Here is a 12,022-nt window from a genome sequence, read left to right as displayed (position 1 = left end):
ACAATTTATGCCACTTGGTGAAGGAAAATGAAGCTATGTTACTTACCACTATCACTGATTTGGCTTGATCACAGTACTGAAAGTCACCATAGCGAACTGACCTGCGTCCCTGTTAAATATACGTTAATGCCATTAAAAATATAACAAATTTTAAACACTATATTTTAATACTACACTGAAAAGTAAGTAATAATTTCAACATTTATACTGCCCATTTTTCAATGAAACTATGTTATACTACTCTAAAGTAAACAACTATCAAATCTCATTTCTGTACACTAAGAACTGGTATAGAAATACTATTCTGTTTCAGACTGGGAATAAGATTGCAGCCTCCCTCCCATGAAAATCCCGTCTCCTGGTCACTTGCTGGCTTCTCCACATGAACTATGATGTACCATTACATCTACACTAATGCTAGCATGAATTTTGTTTCTAAACAAATCTAGCTAAAAGTGGCTGCAGTCAGCACTAATGCAACTGTAATACTATGGTTAACACTGAAAAGAGAATGGCAGGTCATATGTACGTAGGAGTAGAAAGTATAGGGAATGTGGTATTGGACTGCAACAGTATTTTATTAACAAGCCAGAGTGGAGTCTCACAATCCAGCTAGAGTTAAACACTTGGCAGCCTTATTTTATCAGATGAGCATATGAAGTTCCTTGTAAAGCTAGTTAAATTGCCTCTGATGAAGTCTTTTAATTTGAAGTGCACAAGGCCTAATAAAGTGATTCCTGGGCATATTTGAAATTTTCTCTTTATTTTAATGTATAGGTGCACTCTCCACTTTTTGCAGTAGCAATGTGATTATGTAACATTTACTTTTAACCGTCAGAAAAATCATGTTGCTTTTAAAAACACTCAGTGTCCTATGCTGGAGGCTTTGCTCCTATGGTCCACTGCCAGGGAGGAGCTGAACACAACTTTGGGGTGTACAGTGTTAAGAAGGATGGTGTGCTTCAAAAGAGCACTGCCCAGAGATGCACGTAATTACTTGTTGTGGTGATTATGGTTTGCAATGTACTGCCAAAGAATGTCAGCCTGGGAAGGCACCCAATTAGAAATGTGTCCCAACTTTCACAGCATGCTTTTCAAAGGAGGGGCAAACTGTATTAAAGAGCTTGCTCTTGAAAAAGAGGGCCAATTTCAACAAGAACAATCAAGCTCTGAACTATATTGGGAGTGTTGCTTTAATAACTGCCCATCCATCTCAATTCCTTTAATCAGTCAGCAGAAAACACTATTTTAAACTCACCAGACACAGTAATTTTACCCATCATTTCAACAAAAGTTTCAAGAAATTACTTACATCTCGGTCCACAGTTGTAGCAAAAGCAACAGCCTCTTTCGGAGTACAATTAACAGCTTTTTGAAGAGTGTAAATAACTTGTTCGTATGTGTGAACTTCATCATTAAAAAGCATGCAGTAGTAAGTATCACTCTTCTCACTGTAAAGACAATATTTGGATTTAGTATTTGTGTCAACTTAGATGAATCAAGGAATCTTCTTTGGCATCACTTCACTTAGAGGCTCTAGTAAAGAGTAGTTACTTTATAAAGCAAAACAGCAAAGTGGCCAACCATGTAACCAAGGAACGTTGAACGCCCCCCCACCCCCCAAAAAACCTTGTATACTGAAATATCAAGGTCAATTATATTACATTATTTCACAAAACTTTTAATTAAACTGTAAATATTAAAATAATGCTCTGGCTATCAAGTAGGTACATTACCCAAGTGTAAAAAAACTTTTAAATAAAATTACACTTATACACATGGTGATATCACACACATTTAAAAAAATCTTTCCTCTGTCCATGTACAGTTATCTTCTCTATAATAAAAGCCCTGTAGGGTGGCCAAATCTAGGTCTCCTATTGGCTGAAGGGTGCATTTCATGCACTCCGTAAACCATTGGCCCATCACAGCTCAGCCAGCATCTCTGGTCTCCCACTGGCTGACTCACCTGCCCCTGCCTACTGCAGGCTCAGGAATGTTGAATAAACCACCCAAACAGTCTTACTGTTGAGACAGACACATCTCTGATACTTCTCTCTGTCAACTGGCCTCAGAAAGGGCTGCCGCTCTAATGTGGCCTCACGAAAGGCGCCACAGCCACCACCAGCAACAGACCTCTACCACCCTATCAACAACCCACACGGATGGCCTCCCAACACACACAGCCTCCAAAGGCCGCCAAAGTGGCCAGGCAGCTGCCGCCACAGTAATGCAACTAAGAACATAAGAACATGTGAGAAGCCATGTTAGATCAGGCCAATGGCCCATCCAGTCCAACATTCTGTGTCACACAGCAGCCATATACACACACACACACACACACACACACACACTGTGGCTAATAGCCACTGATGGACCTCTGCTGCATATTTTTATCTAACCTCCTCTTGAAGGTGGCTATGCTTGTGGCCGCCACCACCTCCTGTGGCAGTGAATTCCACAAGTTAATCACCCTTAGGGTGAAGAAGTACTTCCCTTTATCCGTTTTAACCTTTCTGCTCAGCAATTTCATCGAATGCCCACGAGTTCTTGTATTGTGAGAAAGGGAGAAAAGTATTTCTTTCTCTACTTTCTCCATCCCATGCATTATCTTGTAAACCTCTATCATGTCACCCCGCAGTCGACGTTTCTCCAAGCTAAAGAGCCCTAAGCGTTTCAACCTTTCTTCATAGGGAAAGTGTTCCAGCCCTTTAATCATTCTAGTTGCCCTTTTCTGGACTTTCTCCAATGTTATGATATCCTTTTTGAGGTGCGGCGACCAGAACTGCACACAGTACTCCAAATGAGACCGCACCATTGATTTATACAGGGGCATTATGATACTGGCTGATTTGTTTTCAATTCCCTTCCTAATAATTCCCAGCATGGCGTTGGCCTTTTTTATTGCAAACGCACACTGTCTTGACATTTTCAGTGAATTATCTACCACGACCCCAAGATCTTTCTCATGGTCAGTCTCTGCCAGTTCACACCCCATCAACTTGTATTTGTAGCTGGGATTCTTGGCCCCAAGGTGCATTACTTTGCACTTGGCCACACTGAACCGCATCTGCCACGTTGACGTCCACTCACCCAGCCTCAACAGATCCCTTTGGAGTTCCTCACAATCCTCTCTGGTTCTCACCACCCTGAACAATTTTGTGTCATCCGCAAACTTGGCCACTTCACTGCTCACTCTCAACTCTAAATCATTTATGAACAAGTTAAAGAGCATGGGACCCAGTACCGAGCCCTGCGGCACCCCACTGCTTACTGTCCTCCACTGCGAAGACTGCCCATTTATACTCACCCTCTGCTTCCTATTACTCAGCCAGTTTTTGATCCACAAGAGGACCTGTCCTTTTACTCCATGACTCCATGAACTAGGCAACAAGGTCTGGTTCTGCCAGGAGCGTTTCCTCAAAAGCCATGGCTGTCGCCTCTTTCCTATTACTCCTTCTCTCCCTCCTCCCCTCAGTCTTGCCCCAGAACAGATGAGGATTGGGCCACTGGGGAACCTGCTAGCCACAGGCTGTTGCTAGGCAACTAAGGTTGCTTCTCTCAGTAAAGGGTTCAGAAGAATAGAATGCCATAGAGTCCACCCTACAAAGCAGTTATTTTCTCCAGGGAACTGAACTGGAGTTCAGTTGTGATCCCAGGAGAGCCAGTTTGGTGTAGTGGCTAAGTGTGTGGACTCTTATCTGGGAGAACTGAGTTTGATTCCTCACTTCTCCACTTACAGCTGCTGGAATGGCCTTGGGTCAGCCATAGCTATCGCAGGAGTTGTCCTTGAAAGGGCAGCTGCTGTGAGAGCCTTCTCAGCCCCATCCACCTCACAGGGTGTCGGCTGTGGGGAGAGAAGATATAGGAGATTGTAAGCTGCTCTGAGTCTCTGATTCAGAGAGAAGGGTGGGGTATAAATCTACAGTCTTCTTCTTCAGGCTCCACCTGGAGGTTGGCTACCAAAGGCCTGGCTGCTTGCTACTGCTGCTGGGAAGGAGATAGGGTTGCCAACTCCTGGTGGAGAAATTCCTGGAGATCTGAGTGGTGGAAAGGGTGGGATTTGATGAGAGGTGGGGCATCAGAGAGGTACAATGCCATAGACTCCACCTTCCAAACCAGTCATTTTCTTCCTGGGGAACCATTGCTGCCAATCTTCAGATGAGGGCTGGAGATCATTCAGAATTACAATAGCTCTCCAGATAGCAGTTCCCCTAGAGAAAATGGATGCTTTGCAGGGTGGACTCTGTGTCGTCATATCCTGCTGAGGTCGCTCCCCTCCTGCTTTGGTCCACACCGTGAAAAAAGACTGTACTTTTCCCTAGGTAGAGGCGGGGGAAGAGATGAAATGCTGAAGTCAGATCAATTCCCCTGCAGAAAATGGCCACATTGAGCCACATACCATACACTATACCATAACACAACCAAGTCAGACAAAAAAAAAAATCCCAGATCACACCACAAGCTCACGCTGATGCTAAATACTACAAGGCTGATTATGACAGGAAAAGGTGGCAAAAATGCACTGCAAACAAAAGGAATGTTGAGCTTCAGCATCTGTGTGACTGTTGTCATGCCCCCTGCATCTATAATTATTCTTCCTTATCTCCATTCTGGACCTCTTTCAGGGCTTTGAGCCACCACAGACACAGGGATACACACACGTGCGGGCAAGGGCAGCATCTGTTTCAAATGTGGGGGGGTGGGGTGGGAAGACAGCAAGGGGGGGCGGGTTAGTGAAGGCCAGGGATTGGTGGGTTGGTGGAAAGACAGCAAGGGTGAGTGCATGTCATGGGTGGGGGGGAGTAGTGTGCCGAGGGTGTGAGGGCAGTTTAGAGGAGGAGGTGATGGGGGGGTGATAGTTGGAGGGGGTTTGGGGTGGAAAGTTGGGGGTTGGGGTGGGAAGACACCAAGGGGGGGGAGTGTAAATGCCTTCACTTGGGTGGGTGGGGAGACAGCAAGGATGGGAGGGTACTCGCCCCAAGCCTCCTTCTAGAGGCTGTTGTATTTTTGTCCACAACGAGCCTTATTCCTATTTAGTAACAAAAAATACATGTACACCAAATGCATTTAGACTATAAGGTCTTCCTTGGTGGTTTAAATTTGTACAATACACACCATACAATGTTTGTGTATGTGATGCAAGGTAGTGCAGATATAAACTTTTTAAAATACACAAACACATTAAAGATATTATTTTTAACTTAAAATACAGACATGTTTAAACCTCTTTCAATATTTTGCTTTGAAGAGAAAGGTGGGGGAATAGTGGGATTTGGCAATGCAATTTTTAAAATAAAACATCAAGAAAAAGCACAAGGATCACAGCAAAAATCAAAAATATAAAATTCTCTGAGCCTGGGAAAACAATGAAATGGCATGGCAAGCTTCTCTCCTCCCCCCCCCCACCCTCGTCTACTCAGATTGGCAATGGCTCTCCATTATAATATACCCCTTTGGCTGTAGGTTCCCAGGTCAGAGTTCTCAATAGGTCAGATCCATTGACCAGAGAAAAGCTGGCTCAAAGCATCAACCCTTTATTTGCAAGGATATAACTCCAGGAAGCCTGAGTTTCAGCTGTATAAATAGGAATGCTAAAAGTGATCTCCATTCTACTGAAACACATTGCAGCACAGACAAAGCTGCAAGAAAAATATGGAATGGATCTTCCATCAAGGTCCCTGGGCCCTATCTATCTGGGCACAGAGACCTTAATGAAAAATCCACTCCATGTTCTCCCCACAGTTTTGAGGGACAGTCTGTTCCACATTTTCCTTGCAGCTTTGTCCGTGCTGCAGCTTCCAAAGACAAGGCAGAAAAGACAGCGAACTGAAAGAGAAGGGAACTTCATCAGCCTTGGAGCTTCAAATGGTGAAGACAGGAGAGGGGGAGGGGGGAGAAAAGAGCCCCAGGAGCTTATTAAAGCTCTGGGTGGGCCAGTTCTGGCCTGTGGGCCAGATGTCTGACGGCCCTGGTTTAGATTACTGTGTGAGCTACTTTATAAAATTAAAAGCAAAACATAATTTTTAAGATTATTAACTAAATATAGTTAAATTACACCTATCAAGATACATATATTTTTACATATACCATTATAATTAAGACCATCAGAAATAATTTCCAGATGGTAGTTGTAGTTGACCATGTCGTAATTTTGCCAAAAACATTGTATGGTGTGTATTGTACAAATTTAAGGTACTGAATTCAAACCATCCCTTGAAAATCCAGAAATGTTAACAATCATGACATCTGTTCAAAATTATATGTGGAGGGAAATCTCATCTCTCCCTCCTACTCCCTCACTGGGCCCAGTGTGGGACCCAAGCTCTCTGGCAGCTGCTGGCAGCTCCAGAATAGAGCCCTGGGCTGGCAGCATCACCACCAGGCCCAGCTCTTGGCCTGTGCCACTGTCAAACCCAGTGCAGAGTCCCAGGCTCTGGGCTGTTGCTGCCATGCCTGGCACAACCTCCAGGCTTTCCAACAGCTACCACCAGGCCTGGCAAAGTTCCTGGGCCCACAGCAATTACTGGCATTCCCAGCGCAGCTCCCAGGCTGTGCTGTTGGCGGAATGCCTAGGCTTAACTTCTGAGCTGCATGGCCACCACTGGCCCAGCATAAAGCCCTGGGATGTGCTTCCACTGGGCACACTGCAACTCCCAGGCTGTTTGGTCACTACCATCAGACTCAGTGCTGAGCCCTGGGCTGTACAGCCACTGCTGCTGGACCCAGTACAGCTCCCTGATATCATCACCCTTGACTGCCAGAGGTAAGTGCGTTCTCTGCACTTGCATAAAGAACATTGTTTTACTTTCTGGGGGATTTAAATCCCCCTGTGTATTTTTGATTGACGGTTTTTCTTTAGCCTCCTTGTGGTCATGATCCACAGATTTAGCTATCTGCAGATAGAGGCCAGAGGCGGCTATTAGAATATAAGATTAGCCACTTTCCTAAACAAAGTTACAACAGGAATTTTATTTGATGAAAAAGGAGAAAATAGTTACTCCTTCAATATAAAAAGTCAGTTATAGCACGAATTGCCCCTTTCAGCAAAATGAATGAACAAAACAAAACCAACATAACAATTTAGAACTCTATTCCTTTTAAGGAAATCCATGGCAATATAAAAGAAACTGGTTATGGTAGTACAACATTAAGTACTTGTCAAGTTGATTAAAATGGAACTGAAGGATAACAAATTTTCCTTGGATTGCACCGTGCATGAATTAGGATGCAATTAATACCTTAAACATGAACATTTGTGCCAGTCTTGAAAGCTCAAACATAACAATTTTACTTACACAGCCTCTAAACCTGGTGGCAGCTCATTTTCTTTTTCCCATGTTAGTATATCTACAGCATATTGAAACATGATAGCAAAAATATTATAAACTCTTGCTATCATATCTTCTGACAAATGAACAAGAGGATCCTAAAATAAGACAGAACAAAAATTACTCAGAGATAGCATGTTTTATAACTTTTCCCTAGAAAAGGAGACATAAAAAGAGTATATTCTTTTAATTGCAGGGACTGATTTCTTAAATACTATTTTTAGTCTGGAGAGTGTTATTTTAAGTTGTCAACCGTCTGTTTTTAGGCTGGGTTGGCCTTTTTAATGCTAGATTTTAATACCTTTTCGTATTTTTTATTTTCAAAAATTTTGTAAGTTACCTCGGTCAAGATTGTGGAGAGACAGCATTAAAATGTTATTAAAAATTAAACACTACAATTGGAATAACTGCAAGTAATACTCTAGGCATGTTGATGACGTTAGTAGTCTCTTCACTAAAGCTCCCAAAATGGTAAGCCAAATCCAAAAATAAAATGCAGTCCACTGAATTAGACTTGAGATAGTTCCGCTCACTTTAGCAGGAAGTTTTGCCCACAAAGTATAAAGTGATATTATATGGCACAGGAAGGCCTACAACTCGGCAAACTTCAAGTATAAAGTCTCAGCGTTGCTCCCTTTTCTCACTCAGCAGCATTATATTATAATTTTGAAAGACTGTGTATTGTTACCTCTTCTTCTGTGGTCTCCGAAGTATTATGTTCATGCTTTTGACAATAAGGACCTTCTTTCCAAGCTTCAGTGTCACCACAGTCACAAAAACCTCCTCCACCAGATGTTGTCATCTGAAGTATTATTTAAAAGAATGCTTGTTGAATTAAAAAATGAGCAACTGCAAACATAGGGTCCTAATAAAATTTCTCAAAGACTGTTGGCCAATTTAAGTCTTGAAAAAACATCTGCAAGGTATTTCACAAGTACATACTATATTTCAGTTCTTTATAGATTCAGGTGGCTAGTCATTGAGGAAGACTTGTTCCAATGTATCTCAAGAAGTGCGCATGCACACAAAAGCTTATACTCAGAATTAAACTTGGTTGGTCTTAAAGTTGCTACTGGACTCAAACTTTGTTCTGTTCAATTCTTTATATATGGTATGTAAATTAACTAAGGCAAACAGTGTATCATGCTTCAAAAGTAATATCTGTACGCTTGTTTAGCAAATACTACGAGATTTTAATTTAGAGCTCAAGTCATAACATGAGCACAAAGAGCCCCTGAAACCTGGCCTTACTGCTAGTGTCAAATCAAGCCATCAATAGGCCTTATGGAACATTTGAGAGGGGGTGGTTTATTGTGGAGCGTTTAGACTATCAGTGTTGAGAGCTGAAACAAACAAACAAAATCCTTGCTTTTAGGAGGCAAGCAGGATGCAACCTTCTATCTTACTTCATATCAAATGCACAGAAACTGTTCCAGCTCTGCTTCTGCTGCATTGCCCACAGAAAGCAATGGTAGATCAGTCTGCCAGAGCAAAATATATCAGTCAGACAGACAACTGTGTCTGAGTAACCTAAGGAAATGATACATTACAATGGTTTGTACAGCATATTAAAAAAATCTTCAATTTATCCTATGAGTCTTATAATGCAAACCTAAGCAGAGTTAAACCTTTCTAAGTCCATCAACTTCAATTAACTTTAAAGCATGTAATTCTGCTTAAGATTGTGCTGTCAGTCACATATTAATCTATACCAGTTCTAATTTTAAGTTAGATTACAGGAAGTACTGACCAAGTGGTGCTTTGACTTCTAGTTACACTAAACTATATCAGTAAGTAAACATTTATTGGATATCAGTTCTTAGCATACCACTTGTTTAGTGATAAAGGATCTACAAGAAATACCTGATGATGAATCTGAAGACAGTATTCATATTTAAATTATAGTATTAAGTGACTTTATAGTGTTAAGTGTGAAAATAAGGCAGATGGTGTCTTAACAGGCAGATGTGTTCAGCTATTGTGTACTTTAAGTTTATGAGCTGCAAAGTAAAACTCCTAGTTCATAAAATTCCAACATTTAATTTTGTTCAAAGTAATACCATGTACGAAAACTCCCAGGGCTGCCTAGACAAGTGGGAGCATCACCTGCTTGCCGCTGCATTGCTCTTTCTACTGAGAGAGTTGGAAGGAAAAGGATGAAAGAATACAGCTGCAGTAAAATCTGCTGCTGTTTGATTTGGCCAAAGAATGAAGTCACTAAAATCAAACACACATTTTACTAATTTTACTAACCCTGTACCGATGCTCTCTATGAATGCTTCCCAGAAAACACTCCATACATAACACACAGGTTGGGTCAACTGCACAATCTCTAAGGGCGAAAGAGAAGAAAAAATAAGCATATAAACACAGCAATCAACTGTTTAAGACAAAGCTTACAATGGTCAAAAATCCAGCGCACAGAGTGTTGTCAACAAACCTCCTGGAGCCCATTCCACAACCACTGAGTGAGAAGTCAGTGGTTACAGGAATTCAGTAGTTGAGGGGCTGTAGTTCAGATGAAGACCCTCTGTTTTGCATACAGAAGGCCCCACTTTCAACCCCCAGAATCTCCACTTAAAAACGATCAGATAGTAGGTGACATGAAAGACCTCAACCTGAGACTTTGGAGAGATGCTTTCAGTTTGAGAAGACAATACAGACTTTGATGGACCAATGGTCTGATTTAGTATAATGCAGTTTCATGTATGTTCAAGATAAGACTTGACTTGAAAATAATGTTTATAACAGGGGTGGCCAAACTTGCTTAACATAAGAGCCACATAGAATAAATGTCAGATGTTCAAGACTCGCAAGACATGAATGTCAGATGTTTGAGAGCTGGAAGGCAGGCAAATAGATGGAGGGGAGGGAGAGGTGGAAAGAAAGCAACTGTAACTTTAAATACGTTCTTCAAGCCACCAGCACTAGAATAAATCAAAATATCTTTTGTGATCAAAGGGATAAGTAGTCTTTCTGAACTTGGTTAACATGCTGATAAGTATGGAAGCTCCAGATGCATAGCTGACTGAAAACCTGTCTTTTGGATCCAACTTCTTGGAGTTATTTGAGAAAGTAAACAAGAGGTACTTCACCAAAGACCCCTGAGTAATCTTAGCCGTCCTGGGATGAGAGCACAAGTCCTCTTATGGATTAAAAACTGGTTAAACAGGAAGCAAAGAGTAGGAATAAATGAACAGTTCTCACTATGTAGGGAAATAACCAGTGGGTTCCCATAAGGATCACAACTGGGAGCCAAGGTTATTTAATGGGTTCACAAATTATCCGGAACTCAGTGTAGCGACCAAGTCTGCAGATGACATAAAATTATGGTGAAAACCAAGGCTGACTGTGAAGAGCTCCAGGAGGATCTCTACAGATTGTGTGACTGGGCAACAATGTGACAAATGAATTTTGATGTTGGTGAAATGTAATCTGATGCACACTGGAACAAAAAAAAAAGTATAAGTTAATAGGGCCTGAACTTCCTGAAACTGAGAGGAAAAAGACCTTGGGGCTGTACTAGATAGCTCAATGAAAGTGTCACCCCAGTGTCAATGGCTGATATTATAATGTCCCTGTACAGATCTATGGTGTGCCCTCATTTGTAATACTGAGCACAGTTCTGGTAATTGTATCTCAAAAAAGCTGGAAAAAGTTGAGAAGGGAGCAAACAAGTTTACTATGGGGTCAGAGCGCCTTTCTTGTGAGAAAGCGCTAAAAAATATGACACACTTCAATTTAGAAGAGAGACCACTGAGGAAGTTTATAACATTCTGCATGGGGTAGAGACAGTGAATAAAGATAATGGTTGATGTTTTCCAAAATAATACAATTTGAGGGCAAGTAGTGGACAAAAGTAAATACTTCCTTATATGATGAATGATTAAAACGTGGAATTCATTTCCAGATGATGTAATGAAGGCCACAGGCACAGACAGCTTTAAAAGGGGATTAGACAGATTCATGGAGGGAAGATCTATTAGAGCAGAGGTGTCAAACATGCAGTTTGGGGACCGAATCAGGCCCCCAGAGGGCTCCCATCAGGCCCCTAAACCAGAATAATAATAATAATAATAATAATAATAATAATAATAATAATAATAATAATAATAATAATAATAATAATAATAATAATAATAATAATAATAATATTTTTTTATTTATACCCCGCCCTCCCCGCCTAGGCAGGCTCAGGGTGGCTAACAGGACATGGTAAACCATGATACAGATAAATAATATAATTAATAATTTAGACAATAAAACCAATAAAACAGTATGACATTAAAATACAATCGAATGGCGTATAAGGTGGCTCGGTATTACTGATCTTATCAGGAGTTCTGTCTTAAAAAGCTAGCTGGAAGAGGGCAGTTTTGCAGGCCCTACGGAACTGGTTAAGATCCCGTAGGGCCTGCACCTCTTCCGGCAATTGATTCCACCATTGGGGGGGGGGGTGGCTTTGTAGAGAACGCCTGTTCTCTGGTAGCTTTTAATCTAGTTTCTTTTGGACCAGGGATTTCAAGAAGATTTTTTGAGCTTGATCGCAGTGCTCTCTGGGGAACATATGGAGAGAGGCGGTCTCTAAGGTAGGCAGGTCCTCGACCATATAGAGCTTTAAAGGTAATGACCAGCACCTTGTAACGAACCCGGTAAACAATTGGCACCCAGTGCAATTCCTGCAGCCCAGA

At 41.6% G+C, this 12,022-nt stretch overlaps 1 protein-coding gene across 3 annotated transcripts in view; it reads right to left on the bottom strand.

The window, feature by feature from the left end:
• The window catches only part of UBR2 (ubiquitin protein ligase E3 component n-recognin 2), a 93,287-nt gene that overhangs the window by 66,660 nt on the left and 14,605 nt on the right, over window positions 1–12,022 (bottom strand). For all 3 annotated transcript variants that reach the window (XR_009555838.1, XM_060247400.1, XM_060247392.1), the window contains exons 3-7: window positions 9,585–9,663; window positions 8,020–8,133; window positions 7,299–7,429; window positions 1,313–1,451; window positions 47–109 (exon numbers count right to left, since the gene is read on the bottom strand). Coding sequence is in view for 2 of the 3 variants with exons in the window: in XM_060247400.1 (XP_060103383.1) it covers window positions 47–109; window positions 1,313–1,451; window positions 7,299–7,429; window positions 8,020–8,133; window positions 9,585–9,663 (526 nt within the window). In the remaining variant the exon portion in view is untranslated. The remainder of the gene's footprint in view (window positions 1–46; window positions 110–1,312; window positions 1,452–7,298; window positions 7,430–8,019; window positions 8,134–9,584; window positions 9,664–12,022) is intronic.

The sequence above is a fragment of the Heteronotia binoei genome, chromosome 1, assembly GCF_032191835.1.
Source record: "Heteronotia binoei isolate CCM8104 ecotype False Entrance Well chromosome 1, APGP_CSIRO_Hbin_v1, whole genome shotgun sequence".
Lineage (NCBI taxonomy): Eukaryota > Metazoa > Chordata > Lepidosauria > Squamata > Gekkonidae > Heteronotia > Heteronotia binoei.
Note: the sequence above shows the minus strand (reverse complement) of the source record. Positions and strands in the feature narration are given on the sequence as shown.